The sequence below is a fragment of the Eubalaena glacialis genome, chromosome 13 (genome assembly GCF_028564815.1).
Source record: "Eubalaena glacialis isolate mEubGla1 chromosome 13, mEubGla1.1.hap2.+ XY, whole genome shotgun sequence".
NCBI classification, from domain to species: Eukaryota; Metazoa; Chordata; class Mammalia; order Artiodactyla; family Balaenidae; genus Eubalaena; species Eubalaena glacialis.
In genome coordinates, this window is record NC_083728.1 from 29,796,956 (window position 1) to 29,823,778 (window position 26,823).

General features: G+C 51.9%; 1 protein-coding gene across 3 annotated transcripts in view; it reads left to right on the forward strand.

Annotated features, from left to right (window-relative positions):
* The window catches only part of LOC133102887 (tyrosine-protein phosphatase non-receptor type substrate 1-like), a 41,438-nt gene extending 16,088 nt beyond the window's left edge, over nt 1–25,350 (forward strand). For 2 of the 3 annotated variants that reach the window (XM_061207994.1, XM_061207995.1), the window contains exons 3-9: nt 3,047–3,400; nt 9,126–9,446; nt 10,032–10,361; nt 12,181–12,291; nt 15,315–15,339; nt 21,805–21,844; nt 24,239–25,350. In XM_061207994.1, coding sequence (XP_061063977.1) covers nt 3,047–3,400; nt 9,126–9,446; nt 10,032–10,361; nt 12,181–12,291; nt 15,315–15,339; nt 21,805–21,844; nt 24,239–24,493 — 1,436 coding nt within the window. In that variant the 3' untranslated portion in view covers nt 24,494–25,350. The remainder of the gene's footprint in view (nt 1–3,046; nt 3,401–9,125; nt 9,447–10,031; nt 10,362–12,180; nt 12,292–15,314; nt 15,340–21,804; nt 21,845–24,238) is intronic. The other variant, XM_061207996.1, reaches the window with a different exon arrangement.
* The last annotated feature ends 1,473 nt before the right edge of the window (nt 25,351–26,823 follow it).

The following is a 26,823-nucleotide window of genomic DNA, read 5'->3' on the forward strand; positions in this document are numbered from 1 at the left end:
AGGAGTGATTTTTAACAAGGCCGATTCCCAGAACAGAACCTGCAGAGAAGAAGAAAAGCAAGCAAGCGAGGGAAAGACTCTGCTGGAAACACACACACACACACACACACACGCAGATTAAAATAATATTTGGCACTTCTGTCGCACTTTTAAAATTCTTCAAACGCTTTATAAACACTAGCTAATTAATTAAGCCTCCTAAATCTGGCTGCAGTTGGTGGAGAGAGCTCGCGAGGAGCTAAAAAAGGCGGGGGGGGGGGGGGGGGGGCGGGGCAGCCCCACACAACTCTAGATTTTATTGTCGCCTCCTGGCTGTGACTGCAGGCCTCCGGCTGCAGCACAAGAATAGCCCTGCCCCAGCCGCAGGCCTGGCTCCACACCTCCTCTCCTGCTCCCGGCTCCCTCGCCAGCTGCTGACTCACAGCCCTGTGCGATGGTATTGATAAGGATAATAATAACCATCATTGATTGCGGATCTATGGGCCAGGCACAGTCCCGGGCTCCAGGCTCGCCATCTCCCAGACCTGCCTGTGACAGCCCCTTTAACAGATGAAGAAAGAGCCTCAGGGAGAGGATTTGCCCAGGAGCTAGTGAAATCCCTCCTTCCTTCATTAATGCGTTCATTCAACATGTATTTATCAAGGGCCCGGTGTGTGCCAGGCAGTGTTCTAGGCAGGGGGCTGGAAACACTTCCTTGTGGATCCTGCATCCTGCTTGGGGGGAACATGACAATCCAGAGAAAATCAAGTATATAATAATGTATCTGTGATCATAATGGGAACAGAAACTAAAGTTTAACCAGCACCTGTGCTGCAGGCACTTACGTCCGACTGTGTCCTCATGACTATCTTGGGGGGGTGGGTGCCAGTACCGCACTTTGTGGAGGACGGAGTGGAGGCCCAGGGAGGGCGGGTGCTGAGCTGGCTAAGGGGGGGCCGTGCTCTCACCCGAGCCTGCAGGCCCAGCGTGCATGCTTCCTGCCGGTGGCATTTCTAGTCCAGTCTCCAGTGGAGAACGCAGACCCTTCGGGAATGGTCCTGGCTGGATGCTCTTGGCAGCTGTTGATGCTGCCTGGGATCTCTCGGGGTCCCTGCCTGCCTCTGTGGGCCTCCTCCGTGTGCCTCTCACACACCTGGTCAACAGTTCTACCCCAAGCCCCTGTCCTCTGCAGACAGTGGTTTCTTCCCTGCACCATGGGGGTCAGGCTGTCCTCAGGCTGCCACTCTGCATTTCCACTCACTGGCCATGAGAAACGGGCAATCCCTGGCATGGGAGTCAGGGCTGGGACCACAGGAAGGGGATGAGAGGCCCGTCCTGAGGCCCTGGGCTTACCTGCAGTGAAGGAGTCTGTGGCTGGGTAAATTCACAAGGTCTCTCTCCAGCTCAGCCAGAGGTGAGGGGCTGCTCGGGGCATCAACTGCAACCCTGTCCAATGTACAAGGCAAGGTGGCCTCGGTCAGGACAGGACAGGGTCACATCAAAGGTCAACCAGGCAGAGACCAGTTGGCCCATCTGCATCTCTACCAGTCTGCTGCCCCTCCGTGTCTCTGTCTTATTCTCTCTTTCCCTCCGCCTCCTTCTCAGTCTCTCACTCCATCTCTGTCTGTCTGCCCCTCCCTCTGCCCATCTCAGTGGTTCTCTCTCTGTCTCTGTGTGTGTGTGTATGTGTGTGTTTCTCCAAGGTCTTCATGATCTGTCCTTTCTGCCCACCCCACACCTTGTTCAGAATCAAGGCCCCGGCTGCACCTCACTCCAAGCATCTACAGCACCTCTCACAGCATCTTCACCAGGCCTGTCCATCTTCCTCCTGTGTCCCCCTCCCTCCCAACCTCCTCTACTGGGAGTCCCTGTTCATGTGCCCCAGTCCTCTCCAATTTGGGACTCAGGTCCCTCCCCACCGCCAACCTCTAGGACCCCTTCCAGCTGTCCAGCCTGGGAGCCCTTGAGGCCCGACCTGGGTCCAGCCCCTGTGTGTCCCAGCATCCAGCCCGGGCCTGGCCTGAAGGAGCATTAGCGAGATCTGGTGGGAGTGAAGTTTGAGCAGCTGACCCTCCTCATTTATTCATTGTGTGATGACAGTAGCTTCCCCTGTGCCCAGCCTGGTGCTAAGTGACTTCTGCATGTGATCTCATTTTCTTTTCAGAACACGCAGAAGCCTGGGGGTGGTCTACCCATCTTGTAGATGAGGAAACTGATACTAAAGCAATGCATAAACTCAGGTCATGGGTGAATAAAAAGCGAGCCAGGTCTCAAACCAGTTCAGATGGCTCCAAAGACCAGACCCTTCTTTTTGACACTGTCCTGGCCTAGACATGTTGTTTGTTCCTACTAGAGATCCGTGGAGACGGGGCCATAGTAACTGACAGATGAGGAAACTGAGGCTCAGAGGGCAGTAAAGGGACCTGCCCAAACTAAAGGCATCAAGCAGTATCCAGTGTGCAGTTATCGAGCATGCTCACAGGCCTCCCTGTGGGATCTTCACGGCCGCCTGAGTGATAGCCAAGGTCACACAGCAATAAGCCTTGAGCCGGGATTCACACCCAAGTACTTGTACTTCACAAGTCCACGGCCTGGACAAGCCCCAACTGCTGAGTACTTTTCCAGGGCCTGCTTCCTGAGCCAGACCCAAAACAGAATCTGAGCTCCTTGTAGAGCCCCCCCCGCACACCATGCTACCACCTACCTCTGAGCCTTTGCCCAGGCTGCTCCCTCTCTCAGGAACACTGTGCCCCTTTCTTTATTCCTGGTAAATTCAGATTTGAATTGAGAGCCCAGTTCAGACATGACTTCCAGAGCGGGCTCAAGTACTCAAACCTACTCTCTGCCACATTATCTAAGCTCTCTGTGCCTCACTTTCCTCTCTTGTATTAGGGTCTCAACGTTACAGGCTCATTGTGCAGGTTACATGTGATACCGGTGCAAGGTGCTGAGTTCAGGTGTGGCTCATGGTGCACGAAGTCAATGAAAACTGTTGTTGATAAACACTTGAGAAAACCTACAGGATCACATAAGGATGAATAAATAACTGGGTTGTGTTTCCCTCCAGGAGTGGCAGGTGTGAACGAGCTGCAGGTGATTCAACCTGACCGGTCAGTTTCAGTTGCAGCAGGAGAGACGGCCACTCTGCACTGCAAAGTGACCTCCCTGCTCCCCGTGGGGCCCTTCAAGTGGTTCAGGGGCACAGGGCCAGGCCGAGAGTTAATCTACAGTCTCAAAGGAGGCCCCTTCCCTCGAGTAACAAGTGTTGCAGATACTACAAGGAGAAACAACACGGACTTTTCCATCCACATCAGTAACATCACCCCAGCAGACACCGGTATGTACTACTGTGTGAAGTTCCAGAGAGCAACCCCTGACGTGGAGGTTAAGTCTGGACCAGGCACTCATCTCGCTGTGAGTGGTGAGTATGGCCTGGGTCTCCTTTGTCCCCCTGGTCTGTGACAGCAAGTCAACAAGAATGCCCTCCACCCTTTGAGAAGAAAGAAAAAAAAAAAGAATCAAGTGCAGCAGTGGGTGCTTATATCATGATCTGATTTCTCTCCCTTCTGCAGATCAGGGAAACTGAGGCCTGCAGAGGTCGTGCTACTTGCCAAAGGCCCCACAACTGGTAAAGCTGGGAAAAGTCTGGAACCCCAGTCTGCCTGGCTCCACAGCCCTTGCCTTTTCCATCCCATCTAGCCCTTTGGTTCCAGGGATAAGGGAACTGAAAGTCTGAGTGACTTGCCCCGTCACAGCCCAGGTATCACCTCCTGCCTCCAGAGAGTGCTCCCCTCCATGTGGCTGAGTCTTCTCTTTATTCAGCACCTATTGAGCACCTACTGTGTGCCAGGCCCTGCTCCAGATGTTGTGGAAGCAGCAGTGAACAAAGCAGACAAGGGCTCTTCTCCCATGAAACTTATGTTCTTTCCTTTTCCAAAGAGAAGTCTCTCCAGGGCAGGGTTTCTTTATTTCCTCTTCAGAAACATCACACTGAGAAGAAATTCTTACGGCACAGGTTCAGTGTTTACTCTGACGGCCGGGCTAGAGGAGATGCCCAGAGGTTGGGTGTTTCCTGGGGGTCTGTTGGGAAAACCCTCCTGTGATTCAGAGACCGACTCACACAGTCACTGAAGGCTCCCAGCAGAGCTGGGTCATCTCAGAATGTGCCTCCCCAGGGAAGAGGTTCCGCATGTGGGTGACTTAGGGGCTGCCCCATTGAGGCCGCAAAGGCGCTCATTTAGAGTTTTCTGACAAAGACCCTGGATCCTCTTTCTGACTCCTGAATCCTGGACTGTGACACAGGAGGGACCTTTAGACACCATCCAGTGCAACCCCCAACGTACACATGGGGAGCCTGAGGCCAAGACGTGACAGGGACCTAGACCACAGCCACATGGTCAGTGAGGGGATCCTCCCAGAACCCGATCTGATTCCAGGCCGGGCTCCCTCCTGCACCACCATTGGAACTGGTTTCATGGAAGAGCCTGGCACATAGAGGGGACAAGATAAAAGCTCCTTGAATTAACCATTGAACAGGGAGCCTTTCCATAGGTTTCCCCAAGGTTCAGAATGCCCCTCACATTCAGGCCCTGAGGCCCAAGGTGACTGGGAACCTCTCCCTATTTTTAGCCACAAATCCCTCATTCCATATCAGCACCTGGAGCTGCCCAGTGTTTCAACAGCTGCAAAGTGCTCAGCATATGGAGACAGCGTCTGTCAGTCTTTTGTTGACAAATATCAAGTTGTTCCCAAACTTAGGATATTAGAACAGCACTGCAGTGGATAATCTTGTCCTGCATCACTCTACTCAAGTGGGAGATGCCCGCTGGAAGTGGCATTGCTAGATCATGGACTATGTGTATTTTAATTTGTGTGGATATTGACAGATTTCCCTCCTAGATGTGGTAGCAATCGAATCTCCCCATTACCCCTGGACATAGGGAAGGTGCCTTTATCCTGACTTTGCAGCTATTACTAAACTTCCCAGATGGTGGTTCCCTTGCTCAGCCAATCACAGCTAGTAAGTGGCTCCTCCACCACTCAGACCAGCTGCCTGCCAGGAGGCTGCTCATCCTCCTCCCCAGGCCGCCTGCCCAGATGATTCCCTGGATGAGAAGGGAGCGAGGGGAGGGGGCCAGGGAACAGCAGCCTGACAGACGCTGAATCTCCCTCATGGCCTTTTCTCCCTATAACCAGTGCTCAGAAGGAAGGGCTGTCTGTTTTCCCTTCTACAGATAAGGACACTGAGGCTCAGAAAGGGACGTGGCTGGTGAGCAGGTAGGGGAGCCAAGACTGAACCCCCAGCACCCTGACTCACACCCTGCTCTCTGCACACCCCGCTGTGCTGGTCAAAGTGTAGAGAAAGCTTCAACCCTCTCCTATAAAATCCTGTATTGTTCTGTTCTTCAGTAATAACTATGAGGAAAAGTCCTGTGTGAGAGGCAGGACTACCTTTACAACCAGATCAGACAGATACTACAGTGTCTCATGATGTCCTGAACATGTTCCTAAAAGACACACTTAAAAGCACCAGGAATCTTTTTTCCACCATTGTTGTGATATTGCTCCTTCACTAGGCCTCATGTGGGAGCAGCTCAGGGAAGGGTAGAATGGACAGAGCAAAGAGGGACCAGTGCAATCCCAGCAGCACCATGCACGCCCATTCCTGGCTCTGCAGACTGAGGATGAGGAGGGGGAGGTGTTCCCTAGCGGGTGCTGGGGGCCCCGGATGAGCAAGAGTTCATATTCTAGACTCAGGTGTCAGGAGCCCATGTCTTCCCTTGTAGCTACAGGGTCCCCAGGCCTGGGCACTCAGAAGCCACTCCTCCCTGTAGTTGCTTGAAGTCAAGAATCTCAGAGGGAAAAAAGGGGAGGGTGGTGGTCAGTGTGGGGGCTTGTGAAGGTGGGGCGCTTGCTGCTGATGGACATGAAAGCTTGGAGGCGACAGGAAATAACTTCTGGGACACAGTGGGGGGCGGTGAGGAGACAGTCCCTTCATTTCTCTCAGCCTCAGTTTTCTCATCTGTAAAATGGTGATCATCATGTTCTCCTTTCAGGATAGTTGGAAGGATTTGAGGTGCTCTGTCTAAATCACCAGCACAGAGTAGGGGCCCCCCAGTCGAGGTGTTTTTTCAAGGCTGTGACCCAGTTCCCTGTACTGGGCCCCATTTCCTCACGTGTAGAAGGAGGATAATCACACAGCCTTTGCATGATGTCCTGAGGGTACAATGACCTGGTAACAGGACAGCCCCTCAGGGAGTGATGGTGCTGGCCTCCCAGGCTGTGTGATCTTGGGCACGTCTCAGTTCCGTCTAGTCCTCAGTTTCCCCATCTGTGCAATGGTGGTAATCACGCTGCCTTTCAGGAGTCTGTGATGACTGGAGAGGATCTAGGAAGCCCTGGATGGAGTGGGCTGGGTGTCACTGAGCTCAGTGCACAGAGGTGGAGAGCCTGGGCCGAGCACCCCCTGCCTGGGCCTCCATCCCAGCTCTGCCCCATCCCGGCTCTGGGACCTCTGACGAGTCCCTCCTCACATTGGGGCTTGGGGTCCTCGTCCATCAGTGACAGCACTGCCCTTACAGAGCTGCTGCAGGGACTGAATGAAGGATACATGTCAAGAGCTTAGAGCAGAGCCTGGCACCCGGAACATGTTCCACCAACGTGAGCTCTGATGTGCCGGAGCCAGAGGACCTCAGATGGGTCACTTTCCCTCCAGGACTAAGTACAACTGGGGTTGGGGTGGGGCTGGGTGCCTTTCAACCTCAGCTGCTCATTGGAATCACCTGGGAGACAGTGAAGAGCTCCCCAGACCCTGTCCCCACCCTAGAAATTCTGATTTAATTGGCCAGATGTGGGCCTGGGCAGGTGAGTGTTTTAACTCCTGCAGAGGATGCTGGTGCCCAGCCAGGATAGAGGAGCCCTGATCTACATGTCCTCTGAGGTCACAGAGGGAAGGCTGTGGTTTTTCCCTGACAAAGGTGGGTCCCCCGTGGTGCCTGAGTTGTAAGAACAGTTCTTCCGGGTGTAGGTGCTTCAGAATAGCCCGTGACGGTGACAGCTCTTAGGAGGCCCAAAGAAGTCAGCCTGAGTGGAGAGGCAGAGACACCTCCCCAGTGAGCTCGTCTGGGCTGAGAGGGGCTTCCTGCCCACTCAGATCACCCTGTTCAGACCCGAGCTTCACCTCTGGGGAAACTTTCCCATATTTTAAACACGTGTGTGTGTGTAAACAGGTGCTAGAATCCCTGCAGACACTCCCTACTCAGCCCAGAGCCCTCCTGCCTCAGTACACCACAGTGACACTGACCAAGTCTGTGTTCCCTCCTTTCAAAATGCTTCTAGCATCTGTAAAGGGCTGACCTGCAGGAAAATGCCTATGATCCCTTGTGTGTTTTGAAAGCCAGTTCCCCTAAATTTTTCCCTGAGGGGATTATTTTTAAAAAGAGGGAGAGAATCATAATTTGGTGGTTTCCTACTCCTTTATTCATGTGGATTTTTCATGGCAACTGCAGGGAACAAGGTTTGAGACTTTTCTTGCTTTTTCCATAATACTTTTGTTTTGCTTTCTTACTTAGAGAATAAATACATAGTTTCAGACCTAGAAATGACTAGATCTTATGATTAAGATGTTATTGTGTTATTGATTAAGCAACTATATGCCAGGCTCTGTGTTTTACATACATCCTCACTTATCTTACCAGGTGGTGCTTTATCCACTTTGTCTAGAATCAGACACTGAGGTTTAAGAATAAAGATCAGAGACCCTAAAATCATTCAGTCCTGTGTGCAGTGAGATGAGCTCTGACCTTTCCTCGCTGGGTGCCCTTGGCCAGCTGCATCCTCCCTGAGCCTCATCCCATAAATGGGGCCACTCTCGAGCCTCCCTCTCAGGACTGATGTGGGGAATGAGAGAGCTGAGGTTCCTAGAGGGATCAGCCCAGCATCAGGCTCCCAAAAACTCTCTATAAGTGCTAACTGATCACAGTATCTGCTCCCTTTAGTTACATCCAGGATGCTGGTGTTTTTATGACTTGATTTATTCAAGTAACACCTCCTTACTATGTCCTCAAAATGTTTGATGAGTTTTAGGAAGCAAGTTAAATATTTACAAATGCAAATATTTATAATAGTTGCCGTCTGCCAACTTTTACAGGAGGTGTTACGTAATAACGAACAATTTGGAGACACCCTAGAGGGCCCTTCTACAGGGATAAACTTCCCTCACTTTTGATTTGCTGATTTGTGTACATTTTCAGGACACAAGAGGTGCTTCTGCTGCTTCATAGGCCTATGTCTATGTCTCTTCTGATTTAATAATGATTAAGAAATTAACCACCTTTGGTTTCTTAGCACTCAGTGATCTTTGTTTCAACCTAAAACTGACCCAGGAGAAGAACCCAGATTCAGAAAAACATTCCTTTGCTCCCTTCCTTTCAAATTCAAGGATTGGCACATTGATCCTACTGGAATATTTGTGGAAAGAATGAAAACTATGCAGTAAATTCATAGATACCTGAAGGGACAGCTCTGGATATAAATACAGTCTGGGTTAAAGAGAGATCTGTGTTTGTTTAATTTTGTGAATCATCTTGTGTTTTACTCATAGCAAAAATGCTCCCACTGCCTGATTTAACCCTCACTGCAGCCCAGGAAGGGTAATGCTGTCCCCTTTCACAGACGAGGAGCTGGGAGGTGCCATGGCCACACCTCTCGTTGGATGGCCAGCCTGGTTCAGCTTTCATGTGGTCCCGCTATGACCCTGCTTCCCCTGCATTTACTTCTGTAAACACTTCTCCAAATTTACCTAAGTTTTCCAGGGGGAGCCCAGCTAGGAACAGTTAACAGGAGAGTAAGACCAATCAGTACTTTTGTTCCTTTGCCCAAACTGGTGGGAAATCACCTGGCAGATGTAAGAAGGTGGACTTTGAACTCAGGCCTGGAATTCGATGTCAGCCCTGCCCCTGACTCAGAGTCACCTCTGGGAACCTGTGTGTCTCCTCTGTCAGATGAGCATGATGACACTGCCCTCCCAGAACTATTTGAAGAATTTAAAAAATAATATGTGTGGTGGTTCTTAACTGTGTCACATTTTTATCATTAGGGATGATAATTACAATCATGTTCATCATTTATAAATGTTCCTTTTGTAGCCAAACCCTCTCCTCCTGTGGTATCAGGCCCTGCAGTGAGGGTCACACCTGAGCAGACAGTGAGCTTCACCTGCAAATCCCACGGGTTCTCCCCCAGAAACATCTCCCTGAAATGGTTCAAAAATGGCAATGAGCTCTCAGCCTCCCAGACCAACGTGGAACCAGAGGGAAACAACGTTTCCTACAGCATTTCCAGCACAACCAAGGTGGTGCTGGCCCAGGGGGATGTTCGCTCCCAGGTCATCTGCGAGGTGACCCACATCACCCTGAAGGGAGACCCTCCTCTTCGTGGGACAGCCAACTTGTCTGAGACCATCCGAGGTAGATGCCCCTCATGCCAGCCTAAGCCTGCACCTACCCTCAAGGCCCCAGCCTGTTCCTCCTCCCTGCTTTTTGCTCCAGGCTTCAAATTGCCTGGAATCTACTTCCTGACAGTCCTGCCCAATCACCAGGCTCCTAGAGGAGCTGGTCACTAACTACTGTTTTAATGGCAGCTGCCAGGTGGACACCCATCATGTGCCAAGCACTGTGCTAAGTAGTTTCCTTTACTTTATCAATTGTTTCTCCAACTACTGAGCTCCTACTATAAGCCAGGCCCCTATGTGCTTGGTGATTTCATATATTTTGCTGCAGTTATTATATTCCAACTGCATGCCAGGGGCTGTGCTTGTAGATGACACACATTATTAACCTAATAGGAACCCAGTCCTTGAGCACCTACTGTGTGCCCTGCAGTGTGCTTATGATTTCATTTATATGCAAAGAGACCCTCGGTGTTTGAGCACCTGCTGCATGCCTGACTCTGTCCTCTGGTGACTCCCTTGCTGTGCTGGAAGCTGTTATCCAGCCCCTCTCCTGTGACCTGCTGGTTCCATAAGGTCAGAGCTTCTGCCTATGCTGTTTCAGTTCCGCCTACCTTGACGATTACCCAACACCCCACGGCGGGGAACCAGGTGAATGTCACCTGCCAGGTGAACAAGTTCTACCCCCAGCGCCTACAGCTGACCTGGTTGGAGAATGGAAATGTGTCCCGAATAGACATGACCTCGACCCTCATAGAGAACAAGGACGGGACCTTTAACTGGACGAGCTGGCTCCTGGTGAACTCATCTGCCCACAGGGAGGCTGTGCTGCTCACCTGCCAGGTGGAGCATGACGGACAGCCGGCGGTCACCAAAAACCATACGCTGGAGGCCTCTGCTCCCCAGAAGAACCAGGATGCAGACGAACCTCTGGGTGAGGCCTCCACTCCAACTGACCCAGTTCTTTATCTTTTTTTTAATATTAAAGGTAGTAATTCATGCTTTTTATAGAACAATCTAGAATTGAATAGATGTAAAATAGAACTTTAGAGTGAGTTCCCACCCCCAAACCCCACACCCCCAAGAGTGACCACTTGTTAGAGTTTGGTATATTCTTTATAGATCTTTTGACATAAATATCCATGAAAGAAAGAAAGTAGGGAAGGAGAGAGATCGTCCTGTCCATAGTGTCCTGCCTCTTGCTTTCTTTCACTAACAGTAATTGTGTTCACCATTCCATGTCCGCCCACCTCCCTCCGGCTTGCTCTTTCTTACCTGGGCCTTGTCTCCCTGGCTGCCATCGCAAGGGTGCCCCGCTGGGAGTAGGGATGGGAGCTTCAGGGTGTCTGCAGCTTATCTCAAGTAAAATCAATGCTGCACTAAATGTCCTTGTACATATTCTGTTACATGAGCAGCTATTTCTGTGGGACGATTCCCAGGAAACATTTCTAGGCCCATTTAAGGTGATGGTGACGCTGCCACCCTTCTGGGAGAGTGAAAGGTGTCAGCCCCCATCCAACCTGTTGTCGATGTGTCTCCCTTCTTTCTTCAAAACGGCAGCACCTAGTTGGCGTTTTGGTACCACTGTGGAATGTTCCATCACCTGTACGCTTGTACGTAGCGACCCTTTGAATGGATTAGAATAGAGTCCATTTCCTTCCTTCGTGCATCCTTCAAGAGAACAGCTCTAAAGAAGCCTTGGGGCCTGTCACGGTGCCCTTTGGTGCCACCAATGGCTGGTTTTCACAGGATGAGCCCTGCCCTTGGAGACAGGTTGTGTGGATCTACTCTGCCTGTCACAGTCTTGCTGGGGAGCTTAGACAAGTCAGTGCCCGTCTCTGGGCTGCTCCGCCTGCCCCTGGCAATGTTGAGGGAGGTGACCCTGGTGACCCCCCCCCGCTTTGAGTCTCAGCTGCTGGGACCATAGCTGTCGCAGCATTGTAACTTCAGGGCTGGGTATGCAGTAGACATTCAAGAAATACTTTTAGAAAGGATGAAAGAGTGAGTTAGCTGGTTGATGTGCGAGCTGGTTTAGTTAGGTAATCCTCAGAGCTATCCAATGAGGTAGAGATTACTATTGGCCTCAATAACATAAGCCAGTGTGTGAGGGGGGTTTAAATGACCTGCTCAAGGTCACACAACAAAGGGCATTGATTGGAACCCACGTGTCTGAGACCTGCTCCTGGCCTCCCACTGTGCCCTCATGTGGGATCCCCTGCCTGTGCCCGGCGCCACCCCTGCCCTGTCTCCGTGTCCCATGTCCTGGGTTCAGCGCTCCTAGGCCCAGGCCCTGGGCACGGACCAGGGCACAGCCGCGGGGCTCTGCATGTCCAGACGCATGTCCGCCACTCCTCGCCACCCCTGCCCCCTGCGCTGTGTGATGCCCCAGCTACGATTAGGAGTTCCGGGCAGGCCTGCGCCCCTGTGTGGCTGCTCCACGGCTCACTCAGATGAGGAGGAACATATGTCTGTTCCTCGGGAGGGAGATTCCCGCCCATGCCCTGCAGCTGGGCCTCTCCGAGGCTGACGGCAGCGTTTCCCCCCTGTTACCTCGGCACGGTTTTTGCACTGCCGGTGGGTAACCCATGAGGAGAGGTGTGTGCAGACCCATGGACGTGCCCATGTGGCCTGAAATGTCTGAGCCAGATGTTTTCAGTTAATGAAGCCTGCCTCGTGGTGAATAGGGGCAGTGGGTTTTCCTTTTTTTTGTTTTAAATTTTCCTACAAGAAGCCTCTATTTTGTGTTGTCCTAGACAAGGCTGACAACTGGAACAGTATCTTTATCGTGGTGGGCGTAGTGTGTGCCCTGCTGGTGGCCCTGCTGATCGCTGCCCTCTACCTCCTCCGAATCAGACAGAAGAAAGGTGGGTGCTTTCCTCAATTCCTCCTCATGAGTTTGCCCCTGGGCTGTCCTTCCCAGAGGGGGAGGCCTCACACAGTTTAAGCCATACAGATGTCCAGTTACTCCCGGTAACAAGAAGTCCAAAGGTAACAGTGCCATGGCTGTGTGGGCCCTTCACCAGGGTGGAATCTGAGTGGGTCAGCACCCCCGCAGCCATCACTGCTCCAGGCCTCACATCCTCACGGGACCACTACCAAGGTGGGAAGCAGGGAGATGCCAGGGTGGCAAGAGGGCCTCAGGGAGGAAACAGTGTTTCCCAGGAGCCCCGGGCAGACTTCTGCTTTCCCCTTACCTGTCCAGGTTACATGCCCAGCACCCTGGCAGGAGGATAGAAGGGAGTGGGGATAATACCACAACTTACTTCTGAGGCCGTTGGGAGGATTAAATGGCTGACTGTGGGTACAATGTTAGTAAGATACCCAGCACACAGCAAGTGCTCAGTAAATGTTAACTCCTGTCGTCAGTATTGTACATGAGCCTGGAAACATGAGCCACCTCCCTGGAAAGCTCCCTTCACTGTGGCAAGATGTGTGGCCTTTGACTGCAGCAGGAGGGTATAAGTTCAAATCCAGGACATTGTCCCCTTGTTTGCATGCTCATGCGCGTGCGTGGGCAAGCACGTGTGTGTGTGTGTGTGTGTGTGTGTGTGTGTGTGTGTAGTTGTTGCTGTGGCCAGACCTCTGACTTTGGAGTCAGACAAACTAGGGTTCCAGACCCTTGTTTTATGCTCTAAACAATTTGGCCTCCACGAGCCTCCATTTCCTCACCTGTAAAATGGGTGTGGCAGTGCCTGCCTTGGAGGATAGTTATGAAACAAATAAGCTCATGTGAAACAGCAGCTCTGACACATTCTCAGACCTAAAAAGATACATGTTCTCCTTCCCACTCTTGAAGGAGACTATTTTAAGCCAGTGTTTCTGAAACTTTTTTGGCTACAAGTGATAGAAATACATTTCATGTCTCAACCCAATGCACACACACCCCATCTATAAAATTGGAACTCTGATATTTTCCTTTTTGTCATATTTTGTACTATATTCTTTTAAAAATGCTGGTTGTGACCCACCACGTGCCACAGCTTATACAGTGCAAAGTGTGGCCCTGAGCTGTGCTTCTGCGCCCAGACCTCCAGGCAGAGCTCAACAGGCATGTTGTGCATCAGCCACGCACCCCTCCTGCACCCCCTTTCCTCTGGCCCCCAAGTTTCCCTCCCCGCTGGGCTGGCTGGAGGGACTCAGCTCTGAGACACTGCCTGAGCCTCCAGCTCCCGTCCAGGAGCGCTGGCGTCAGGGCCCGCATCTCTGGAATCCAGAAGAGGTTCTGCCAGATGATCTACAGGGTGGTTTCCCTGACATTCCTGGAGCCCCCGCACAGGAAGGACTCCTCCTCAGGTGGGGAAGCAGGGTCTGTTGCCCACCAAGAGTGACAAGCCAGCCCTTGGATGGAGTGTTCACGGTGTCCACTAGTGTCCCAGTCCCCTTTGGAGCCTCATCCCTGGCCACCACGTCAGGCTCCGGCACGTGTGAGCTCATTACCATGGGCCTGGGCATCAGTGACCCAGTGTTCCGGAGGGGGGAGGGGGGTTAGGGAACTGCAGATGCTGGTGAAGGCCACCCAGCCCTGAGTGGTGCGTCTGCTTGTGTGCAGAGCCCAGCTCTCACACATAGGCTCTAGAGACAGTGACAACTGGCCCTCAGTCAGATCTTCTGATGTGCCAGGCACTGTTCACAGACCTAACCCCACTTTACAGATGAGGAAACTGAGGCATGGGAAAGTTATAAAACTTGCTCAGGGTCTCACAACTGGTGAGTGCTGAGGCCAGGATTCACACCTGGACAGTGGGTCTCCAGGGACTACGTTTGAGACCACTCTGCATTTCACCTCCATCTTAATGAGACACCCCTTCGCCCTCATTGGTCCCTGGAGGTATCTGCCATCCTCTACCTCATACTCACAGTGAAATATCCTAATTTCAACTCTATCACTTACCAGTTGTGTGACCTTAGGGAGTCATCCAGTGTCCTTGGTGTAAAATGGAGATGATTGGTCCCGTCACTGGACTCCCTGAGATGACTCATGACCCAGCACTTGGCAACCCATCAGCCTCCATTCAAATGTTAGATGCTGAGCTGCAGCATCTAACTGGTGCCACTCACCTAAAAATCCAGTACCTGCCCAGGCACCAAGCGTTAATCTGGCAGTGAGAATTCTTGCATTGTGGCAGCCTCCAGCCTGTTAAAATGTGGTGCAGAGCACATTTGCCTGTGCGAGTTGCTTTTTAATTACAATTTTACAGCAAAATGAGAGTCAAATGGTGGCTGAGCCCTAGTGGCTTTTCTGTGGGATGCCCCATATCACAGGCTTAAAATCTCTGAGCCAGATGGACCCTTTCTTTCCTCCCAAGATCCTTTTTTGGAAAGTGGTGAGATGAAAATGAATGTCCAGCCCAACCCTGTGAGTTAGAGCACTGAAATCCAAGCTCAGAGAGGGGAAATGACCCACAGAGGGTCACACAGCAAGTGAGTTGGTGGCAGAAGTGGGATTCACACTTACCCCCCTACCTAGCAGACCTGCTAAAACCTGTTCTCCAGCAGTGAAGGGCCCTGATGGGGACCCAGGCTTGCGGAAGGGTCTCTGGTAAGGTGTGTGATGCATGGAAGTGAGGCTCAGACAGAGGTAGGGCAGGTGACCCCTCCCAGGCTGAAGGCTGCTTTGGGATCTGACCTTTGGCAATTCCCAGAGATGGGAAAGCAGGAAGGCCCAGCTCACTGGCCTTCCTCCATGGAAGATAATGGGCTGCCCACCCCAGTGGGGTGGACATGGGGTTTCCTGTGGTTTAGAGATGATTTCAGTAATTCCTCCCAACATCCTTGGAGGTAAACCTCTGTCTCCCCCTCTACACACACACACACACACACACAAAGTTACATGAGAAAAGTGTGTTTCTAGGTTAAATAACTGGCTTTTGTTTCTTCTCTCTTTCAGCGAAGGGCTCCACTTCTTCTACACGGTAAGTACATCACTGCGCTAGGGTGCTTTTGTAGTTATTTTGTTGTTTGCCCCCAAAACTGCAAAGCATAATGCACACCCACCGACCCTCACTCCTGCGCCAGTCAACCGTTCTATTTCTTTCCTTTGTAAGCTCTTCTCACCAGGTCCATCTTTAATTACTATCTCAAATGAGGGGATTTGAGGGGATTTCTGCACACAGAGGCACTGATTTCTTGCTTGCTGTCCACAGACAGTGAGACCCTTATCAAATCCCATTTGGGCTGTGGCAGAAACCTCCTGCACATTCTGCCCCCGAATCCAAATTGTATACTTTGCTCTTTCCTTCATTCACTAAATATTCATTGAGTGCTTTGGCACAGATGGCCCTGGCAATGCCGGCATGAGTAGGATAGAAGCATCTGTGCCCTCCTGAAGCCCGTGACCTGGTCAGAAGCTAAGCCGATGACATTACATCACAGATGGTACATTAGTTTGTTGATTCACATTATCGGTGATTTTTGCTGAGTCTCTACTGTGCACCAGCTCTGTTCGGAGCACTCAGGATACAGCAGTGAACAAGAATCAGTCTGGGCCTTCATGAGGCTCAGATGCCAGTGAGAGAAGCAGGCAGTAAGCCTGGAGGCAAAACAGTATAATGTCCTGTCAGGTGGTGACGAATCAAACACAGCAAGGGGATGGAGACTGGGGGGCAGGGAGGGCAGGGGCAGGGCCTCCTCTGAAGAGGACATATGAGCAGGGACCTGGAGCTGGGGACCTGTGAGGGGACACATGCTGGGCGAGAGAGCAGGCGAGGCAAAGGCCCGAGGTGGGCAGTGCTGGGAGGATGGGGGAGGCCAGCAGTTGGAGCAGAGGAGTGAAGGGACAGGAAGGGATGATGTCAGGAGGTGCAGGCCCACGTACCTTAGCTGTGGCCCATGCAGCAGATGGGTGACTAATCCAGACTTTGCAGCTTTGGGGAAGGCCCCCGACATTCACCCCAGCAGAGTAGAGGCAGCACCCCATCATCTACCACGTGAATGTACCTGCATGGAAACATGAACGTCCACACCAAGGACGATAAATACAAACTATAAATAGCTTCATGTTGGTTCGGGACAGGTTTTGCCACCAAATGGGTTTTGCAAATCTTTTGATATTTTTAGAGCTTTGTGGATTTCAGAATTGCAAAGCAGAACTGAGGATCTGGAGGGGAAGCCAGGGGTCTAGGGCCTGTAGCTGTTAGGACTCAGGGTTTTACTCCCAGTTGGATAAGGAGGCTTAGGAGGGAGATGATCTGACTTTGTTTTAAAAGTATCACCCTGAACACTCTGTGTGGACCAAGCTAAAGGAGGTGAGGGTGGAGGCAGAGAGGCCAGAGAAGAGGCTGCTGCAGTAGTCCAAGCAGATGGTGGTGGCCTAGACCAGGGTGATGGGATGGGCTTAGAAATGGTCAGATTCCGGATATATTTCGGAGGTAGAGCCAAGAGAACTTGCTGATGGATTGTAGGGTCAAGGACAATACCAAGGTTGGGGGCATAGGGGTGCTGTGTCCTGTGTTGGGGACCACAGATGTAGGGGGGAAATACTAGGCACTGCGGTTGCACACAGCAAGAGCATCTGACCTGTCTGAAGGACCCTGAGAAACATTATGTGTCCCTCCTGCCCCACAGCGGGAGTCTGTGGTGCCCTTGGGAGAGAGCCTTGCTTTCTGCTCTGACCTCCACAGGTGGCTTCCTGCTCTGAGCCCTGGCCAGCCTCCCGGCTTCCCCATCCCTGAACAAGCAGAGCCACCACTCCAGCAAAACCAGGCTCCTCACTGCCCCCAGGGAAACGTGCTTCCTGTTGCCGGGCCTTCACCTGTCACACTTCCCACCCAAGTACACTCTTTCTCAAGGGAAAGGCTCAGCTTCCATCCTTTGCCTAAAACCCCTCAGTGGCTCCCTGTGGCCCTCGAGGTAGTCCAGATGCTCTCCTGAGGCCCTCAAGCCCCTCGTGGCCCAGCCCTGCTGCGTTGGACAGTTTTACTTCCAGCCACTCCTGGAGCTCACATTCCGTGGCTCAGCCAACGCTGCCCCCCTTCACCTCCTCCCTCACGCTGCATCCTCGCTCTCCTCGCCCTGTGCACTGGCCTCTCTCCCTGAGATGTGCTCCCCACCCCTGCTCCTGAGCCACCCAGGGTCTGCACAACTTCAGGGGGCGGCAGTCACGGCAGGCTCTGAACAGCGCCCCCTGGAGTTGTACCACGTGGAAGCTAGTGTAGGCGCCCCTCCTTTTACCTGGTTACCTCTTGCTCTTCCTTCTGGGCTCAGCAAGGGTGTTACCTCCTCCAGGGACAGAGGCCCCTCCTGGGAGCTCTTCTGATGCCCCTGGATGGACACCCCAGTGTGTCCAAGTTGTCTCTGCACTTGTCCCCATAGTATAACCCACCCCTCTTGAAGGCAGGGATTACTTCCCTCACGTTCACTGCTAATTGCTGCTGAACTTGGCACCATGCCCGGAATGGAATAGGTGCTCAGTAATGGTTTGTTGAATAAATGAATGAGCAAATGCCATCCCAAACCACCACAGCAATCCCCGATCTCTAACTTCCTGAATCCCTAGAACTCTCCCTGTCAGTGGCTTCACAGCCCCAAATACGGAAGGATCTCTCTTTTTTGTTTTGTTTTTATTGTTGTCACTATTTTTTACATGTCATCTCCTCAGTTAGACAATACATTTCTGGAAGAAAAGGGGTGTGTCAATAATAATAATGACAACAGCATCAGCGGCTAACATTTATTGAGCATTCACTGTGTTCCAGGCACAGATCTATGATTTTACCTATATTAGCCCATTGATGATTTAATTATTGCAAAAATCCTATGATTTCCTATTGTCCCAGTTTAATTCAACAGAGGTTCTCAAACTTGAGTGTGTAGCAGAATTCCCTGGAGGACTTGTTAAAATGCAGATTACTGGCCCCACCCCCTGAGTTTCTGATGCGGAATTTGTATTTCTAACAAGTTCTCACGTGGCACTGATGCTGCTGCTTCCGAGCTGGACTTTGAGAACCCCTGCTCTAGAAGCTTATTATTGTCCCTATGTTGTGGTTGAGGAAACTGAGGCTCAGAGAAGTCGTGTGACCTTCCCAAGGTCCCACAGTTAGTAAGTGCTGAACCACGAGTCAACCCAGATTTCTCTGACGCTGAAGCTGAGGCTTTTCATCACTGATCCAGTGCCTCTTGCTGCCTGTTTCTTCTTCCCCAGAGAAGCCAGCCGTTTTCTGCCTGTTTTTTATTTTTCCAGCATGAGCCTACCGAGGGAGCCGTGAGATCACTTGCTCCCTTTCATCTCTCTAAGCCAAAGCGTTAGCTAGTGAGCGGTAATGGCGCTTTCCCATGCAGCCGGCAGCTTCAGCTAGGCTGACTGGGGTCAGACGCTTTCCAGAGGACATTGGCATGAGTAACAGCCCAGCACCCCGGGAGGGGGCGGGGCAGGGGAGGGGGCAATGCCGCCACTTTGAGCTCAAAGGGCCCATCAGGTTGCAGGGCCAGTGGGGGGACTGGCTATTTCTAACTCCCTAGGTTAGGAACATACAGGAGAACGTTGTAATCTTCCCCAGCTCAGATGAGAGAAAAATGTGGCTCTGTTCCCTTAATTGGGCACTGGGGTTCATTCGGTTGGCCATTTGTTCACTTGTCAGACATTCACTGAATTTATTCTTGGAATATTTAAGGCTTCCCTGACTCTTTCATTTATTCATCTGGATTGAGCGCCAGGCCTTAAGCTGGGGGATTGCAAAGAGTAGCAAAAAAGACACTAGCCCTGGTCTCGTGGCACTTTTGATCCCATGGGAGAGATGTTCATTCATTCAGTCATTCATTCAACAAACATCTATGGCATGCTAATGGTGCACCGGCCCATTACTAGGTGTCAGGGCTCCGGTGGTGAATGACACGGGCCTAGTCCCTGCCCACATGGAGCTCGTGGTCCACAGGGAGGCAAGTTACCAAACAAGCTAGGAGGTTAATACACGACGTGCTGCAGGCACTGACTAAATAATACAAAGTCAGGCGCAGAGCAGAGGTTGTGGGGGCAGGGGGTGGGTGTGCGGTCGGCGGTCAGGGAAGGCCATCTAAGGAGGGGACATTTAGGAGACAGCTGAGGGGCGAGAAGGCTCTAGCCATGGGAATATCGGGGGCAAGAGTGGACCAGGCAGAGGGAATGGCCAGTGCCAAGACCCCGAGGCAGGAGCAGTTGGACGTGTTCACAGACCGTGGAGGAGGCAAAGGGGCCAGAGCTGAGTGATCGAGGGCGGAGACAGAGGACTAGAGCATTTGGTGGGGACACATCACGCAGGCCAGGCAGTCAGGACTCAGAGATGGATTTCACTGCGTGATGGGAAGGAGTTGAGGGTTTTAAGCAGAAAAATGATATGACATCGCAGATGCATTTTACATGTGGGGAGTGGAGTGCAGGCAGGGCAGGAATAGAGCAGAGACGCCAGAGGCTCCTCAGAAATTTAAAACCTGGATGGTGGTGATGACGGAGTGGAGGGGTTCGATATGTACTTTGGAGGCAGAGTCGACAAACCTTGCAGCGGATTAGACACAGGTTTTAAAGGAGGAGGGAGGAGAATCAGGGGTGATTCCCACTTCCTTAGCCGAGCACAGGGATGAGTAACAGCAATGCCATTCACTGAGACAGGAGGGACCGGAGGAGAGACAGACATGAAAAAATGGATAACTGCTTCTGGTCTGTAATAATTGCTCTGAGAGAGGAGTCCCAGTGTTCTGAGAATGGAGTTTGGGATTCAGTGAAGGTTTCCCTGAGAAAGAACTATTTGAAACAGCCCTGAGGGAAGAGAAGGAGTGAATCAGATGAAGAGGCAAGGAGGAATGGGTGTGCAAAGGCCCTGGGGCAGCCTGATTGTCATTCATTCCAAGTCAGTTTTGAGCACCCATACCTATGTGGTGAAGAAGCATGGCAGACAGCCAGACACACAAACCAGATGGGAAAATATGCAAGAAGTTTGAAATTGTCACAGAGGGGCAGCCCAGCCAGCCCAGCACTGTCAGAGCCTTCCCAAGGAAGTGACAACGTAGTTGAGTCTTGAAGGATGAACAAAGGTTAACCAAGAGGAAAAGTGGTTGAGGGGGTTCTTCAAGGCTGTTGTTGACATGTAAAGTGGGCCTCATCAAGTAGCCCTTGAGAAATATTGGGTGAGTGAGTAAGTGGGTGAATGAGGGCGAGGGAGTGAATGACCCCTAGGGAGGTCAGCCAGTGACAGACTGCACAGGGCTTACGAGCAGGGCGAGGCATTGGACTTGAACCAAAGGCAGTGGGAAGCCAGACCCGTTGGAAGCAGGAGGGGTATGGATAGAGCTGAGTGAGTGATGGTCCTCTCCAGACGATGTCCCTGCTCCTGGAGGGCCGTTGCTGTGGCCACGTGGGGCCCGTCCTGCCCCAGAACTGCTTTCTGAGCCAAGCGCTCATGCCAAATCCATTAATAACCCCACTGCCAAGCCCCATTGCTCATTTCTGACATGATCCAGGCTAACATCCCCAGACTGGCCAGCTTGAGAATTAACACAACTCCTGCAGAACTAGTGGCTCTGGTTTGCTCACCACCTTGACTGTGACCCTGCAGTGAGCCAAGCCACAGCCTCCAGTTACAGAATCAAGTGCTTGAAGAGCTTCTTTGATTAACCAGAACACTTGGTCCTTCTCTTTTCCTTTCTTAATGGTGACTTAGATGTGTATAATATAGAACATTGGGAAAACATGGGAAACTAAAAAGAAGAAAAAATACCACCCAAAGACCCCTGCTGTTAGCATTTTACTATGTTTCCTTCCAGTGTTATCCACACATTTTTCATAATTGAAATCATTCCACAGAATTTTGCTTTTATACTTACCATTTTAATGTAATCATTTGTACTTAAAAAAAAAAAAACTTCCTTATAAACCTTTTAAGTCTTTATCTACAAATTTATCCTAATTTCCTTAACCAGTCCTAGTTGGTGGAGCTGTGAGGTGTAAACCTTCCTCCCCCATCTCGTTCTGTGGTAAATGCCTCTGTGCATAAAGCTTTTTCTATATTTTGAATCCCCCCCAACCCGGCCAAGTGTGCGATTATGAGTCAAAAGATGAGGACAACTTCCAAGCTCTTGACTTTGCCAAGCGGCTTCCAGAAAACGTTGTGCCGGTCGGCCCCTCCCACCAGCAGTGTGTGAACCTGCCAGTTTCACTGCACCTTCTCCAGCACCAAGTATTATAATTTTTAAAACCTTGATGATAAAGTAGGTTAAACAAAAAAAGGTAGTGCATTGCTGAAAAGCCCTTTGGTCCAAACATGTGATAAGCAGTTGTGTTTCTGTTGGGAATCGCTCATCCATGTCCTCCACCCATATAGGAAGTGGAACTTAAATGTTATTCTTATCCATTTGCATGAGCACTGGAGATAGTGAGGGTATTTTTATCTGTGCGTCTCTTTCCATTTTAGGTTGCATGAGCCCGAGAAGAACACTAGAGAAACAACCCAGGTATGGTGCTTGGTGAGATGCCCTTCCTGGGAAACAGGAACAGGCTGGGACAGACTCTCCCAGCTGGAGCAGCGGGAGGGGGGACTCAGGAAAGCAAGGATCCTCCACCCCTGGCACCCGCCCACCCTGGTGAAGGAGTCTTAATTTAGAACAGGATCTGCAACTCCTGTCGATGCAAGGAAATCATACCACCGAGAGTCTGTCCCTGCCTGTCTGACTCAGTGCCAAACACTGCACAGCTTAGAAGGGCACCGTCCACCATGTGTTCTGTCTAAACGGTGCCCTGGAGTCGGGCTTAGTGTTCATCACGCCATCCAGCCTCCGTGCACGTGCCCAGCCAGTCCTTCCACCAGGAGCACCCTTGCAGCCCTGTGCCTCTCACACGGGGTAACACGCAGCACTGCGCTGCCTTTGCTGATGGGAAGACCCCATGTCATTAATGACCTCATGCAAGGGCACGCTCCCTTGAGCTGGCACTTTCGCTCCAGCATCACTGAGAGGATTTCAAGGCACCATGGCTGGCCTGTTTCCGAGAACTCTGGCCCTGTCTGCACCGGCTGACGCTGTCAGACCTTGGAGGCAGAGGGCTCCTCTGAGCCTTGTAAGGAGACAGGCCCTACCCTGAACCTGGAATGAGAACATGGCAGCTGTCCTTGACATTTCCCTGGCAGTTGTCATCGTCGTATCTGTAGTCTGTTGAAGAGAGTCAGGGTTGGTGAGAGGCACGGTGCTTCTAGGCCAAAACTCTCCTGACCCAGCACAGCCCCACCCCGCCTTCCTGCCTCCAGCGGGTCCTGGGCATGAGCTCAGGTGGTGATTAGAAATCCAAGACCATTTCCTTCTCCCCCGTCATTTTACTTTCTGGGACTTTCAAAGTCAAAGTTCTTTCTGGAACTTTGCAGGGAAAGAATGATGGCGAAAAGAGCACTGAAACTTGTACAGAATTCACAGTCAGTTGGGACTTCCTGAGCACCTACTATGTGCCAGGCCCTGGGCAGTGAGCAAGGCTCTTGTGGAGCTTGCAGCCCTGTGACTAGGACTCCCAGTGCTGTGGGCCGTCGGACCACAGCTTTAGAGGCCAGCAGACCTTGGCTGTTTTCTAGCTGTGTGACTTTGACCCAATTATTTAACTTCTCTGGCTCTCAGATTCTTCACCGTAAAATAGAGTAAATAATTCCTACCAAGCAGGGTTGTGATAGGGCCTAAATCGGGTGATCCACGTGAGAGCAGGGCACCTGTCAGCTGTTGGGGACTGAGGTTATTTTTGTGCATCAGGTAGGATCATGGGTGTTGGTAGCTCCCCTCCACTTCTACAGCGCAGGTGCCAGGCACAGAAGGAGCAAAGTATGTCATTCATGATGGGTAATTTCAAGGTGGCAGTTGTGGGTAATAAGATGAGCATGTGGGAGAGGTTCAGGTTTGCCAGGTGGCAGATGACAGCTGACACGTGCTGAACATATGTGCACTTGGCATGAGCCAGGCTCCGTCCTAAGAGCTTTACCTGGACCATATCATTGGATCCTCCCAGTGACCCTGGCAATAGATACTATTATTAGACCCACTTTACAGATAGGGAAACCAAGGCCCAGAGAGGCTAAGTGAACTGCCCAGTCCCTCAGCCAGAGAGAGCAGAACCAGGATTCACACTCCGACTTCTGCCTACAGAACATTTACCTCCTGTTCACTGCTGGCCTCATTCTCACACACCCCTGTCTTCTGTCCCCTAGTCCCCAGCTTCACCAGGAGCGGGGCTGAAACTGTTGCCATCCATTTATCCATCCACCACTCATTCACTCGTTCATTTAACATCCATGGGGCTTCTTCTGTGCCAGCCTTGGTTTCTGCATCATAACAGATGCCTAGTGAATTTTTCTTGAATAAATGAGTGAATAAGTGAATGTCTGCATCCACTAGGGGGTCAGCATCTTCTCAGACCTCCAAACAGGCACAGACAGCCCTAGGTGGTGGGTGCTGTGATGCAGAAGCACAGACTGAGGAAGCACAGAGACGGAGCTCTGGACCCAGCTGAGAGGAGGGTCTTAGGATGAAATTGACAGGGTGGATTGGGTTTCATTACAAGAAGAAGGAGGGCTGGACACTCTAGGCAGAGGAAAGAGCATCGGGAAAGGCAGGCGAGAACTGCAGGAGGGGGTGACATTGAAGCAGGGACGTGAGGCGACTTCACTGATGGTTAGGAAGACCCTTCAGGCCGTGTGAGGAGGAGGCTGATTGGAAGGGCAAGGCTGGAGACAGGTGACCTTGGCCGGAGAAGAGGGGGCATGAACTAGGGCTGAGCCAGTGGAGGCCAAGAAGAGACAGAAGCAACCAGACTTGGTACTGAGGGTGCGTGAGTGGCTGGGAGCTCCAGAATGACCTTCTCTCCATCTCATTTAGATCCAGGACAACAACGACATCACATATGCAGACCTGAACCTGCCCAAGGGGAAGAAGTCCACCCCCAAGGCCGACAAACCCAACAACCACACGGAGTATGCCAGCATTCAGGCCCGCCCACCACCTGTGTCCGAGGACACCCTCACCTACGCCGACCTGGACATGGTCCACCTCAACCGGAACCCCAAGCAGCCAGCCCCCAAGCCTGAGCCATCCTACTCGGAATACGCCAGTGTCCAGGTCCAGAGGAAGTGAACAGGGCCGTGGCCATCTCTAGGGTCTGTCCCCATGAGCCTTCCTGCCCCATTGCGGGCAGCCTTGATGAGGACAGCCAGCCCAGTTCCTGGAGGGCCAGGGTGGAACAGGACCCAACAGTGAGGGTAGCTCTTGTCTCCCCAACCCAGCCGGCTCTCCAGCATTTCCAGGGCAGCCATGGCCCCTCCATGTGGCCACACATGGAGGCTGGTGTTGCCAGACTAGGCAGGGAACCGACCTGGGAACTGGCCAGAGCCACCATCAGGGGTGCAAGAACTCTCATGCCTCTGTCCATCAACTGTGGGTCTTTGTCATGGTCTTGGAGACCACTGACTGCCTCCTTGACACTCTGCAGCCCGATCTTCCAGAGTGAGGAGGGAGAAAACCCACCTCCTCCTCCCAGCACCACCCACCTGGGGCTTTGGGGAAAGTTTTCCCTTTAGATCGAACTGCCCATCCATGGAGAAGAAGCTGGACGCGCATCCCGAGACTTGGTGCCGTGGCTGCCAGCAGTCCTGGCCTCCCCTCCCTGCACTGACCAGCCACAAGCCCCGGGGAGGAGAGGACCGTCTGAGGAGCTCCTCCACCACCAAGGACTGAGGGACAAAACGCCCCTCTTCTTCACGGCCCTCGAGACCTGGAGGACCTCCGACGGTGATACTCCATGTGGCCCCACCTCTCCCTTCCATACCTGAGCTCGCTTCCTTCAGCAAGCACTAACTCACAACCTCTCGCTGTGGACGCCTGTAAATTATTGAGAAATGTGAAATGTGCAATCTTGAAACTGAGGTGTTAGAAAATTTGATCTGTGGTGTTTTGTTCTGTATTTTTCTTAAAACAACAGCAGTGTTATCCTGGCTCTTTGTCATGTGTTGAAGTGCGTGGTTGGGTCTTGTGCAGTCTAAGGTTGAACGGTCGGTTGTTCTGGAGGGATTCTCTTACAGCGGAAACTGAGTCCCTCCCAGTCCCAGAGGCTTGAGGGTGGGGAAGAAGGTTCCAGGTTGGCTGCTCCATGGAGACACTTAGCCTTCTCTCCACGAGGCTGGTACTTCTGCCTTCCGAGCACCCAGTGTGCTAAGTCTGAACCTGCCCGTGCTTCTCCAGGCTGCCTCCTTCTCCATCTGGCCAAGACCTAACGCCTCAGTCTGCTCACCTGTAAAGAGGGGAGAGGAAAGATGCCATCCCTCCCCTCCATCGCTCACAAGCACTTTAGGGCAGTGCAGGGTAGGAAGCTGTGCCTGGCTGTTTTCCCCATTCCAGCTCTCTGAGCTCATCTCTGAAGGTGGAATCTTCCATTTCTGCTCCCAAACCCTGTCGAGATCAAACTGGAATAAATCAAAGACAGCCAGGAGGACTGGGCAGCTGTGAAGCCAGGAATGACCCACCTTCTGTCCCTCTGTCTCAAGAGGTTGGGCAGAGGCCGTGACCCTGTTATCCTCAGACCCCGCACCCCTCCAATTCAGTGTGGGGGCCTGGCTGGGCCCAGGGCAAGCAGGTGTTGCAAGCTCTGTTTATTCGGTCTTCACGTGTAACTGATCAGCTCTCAGAGCTGAGATGCGAATCTTCACTGCCCCCTGGGTCCAGCCATTTGATGCCCAAGGGATTCCTGGCTCAGGCTGTCAGAGCCAGAAGCTGAGCCATCCTGCCCATCAGCAGGTCCTCCAGGTGGAACTCCGGGAGCCGAGGGCAGACCCAGCTCTCTGGGGGATGGTGATCTGTTTTACATGATGGCATGCAGGAACTGGCTGAGCCAACAGGCCATGTGGGCAGCTCTGGCCCCACAAGCCAGAGTTTCTCTGTGGCATCTAGGAGCACAGTGGCCCAGCCACCTGGCTCGAGCTATTTCCAGATTCCAAAAGGTTGGCTTGTAAACCTTGGTCTCCTTCTCTTCTGCCCAGAGAGAGCACACGCATGTGAGCACACACACGCACACACACAGAATTTTTGAAAAATGTTTTCTTGGTGCCATTCTAATTTTATTTTATTTTGAATTTTGGAAGGGGAGTAAGGAATGAGGCCAAGGAAGTCACGTAGTTTAGCTTCAGCCCGGCAGCCTGGAGATTCCCATACCTTGTGAACCGAACCCCAGGAAAAGGAAGCAGTCGAAACAACAGTATGGAAGGAGCATGGTTTCGGGAGTTTATTTTCAAACCGCGGGGAAGGAAACAGGCCCTATTTTGTATATAGTTGCAACTTAAACTTTTTGGCTTGCAAAATATTTTTGTAATAAAGATTTCTGGGTAACAACGGCCCCTCTGGGTGTTGAGTGTCCTTGTCTCTGTGAGTTTGTCCCTATGCCCACGAGCCTGGGAGAAGATCATGTGGGCCCC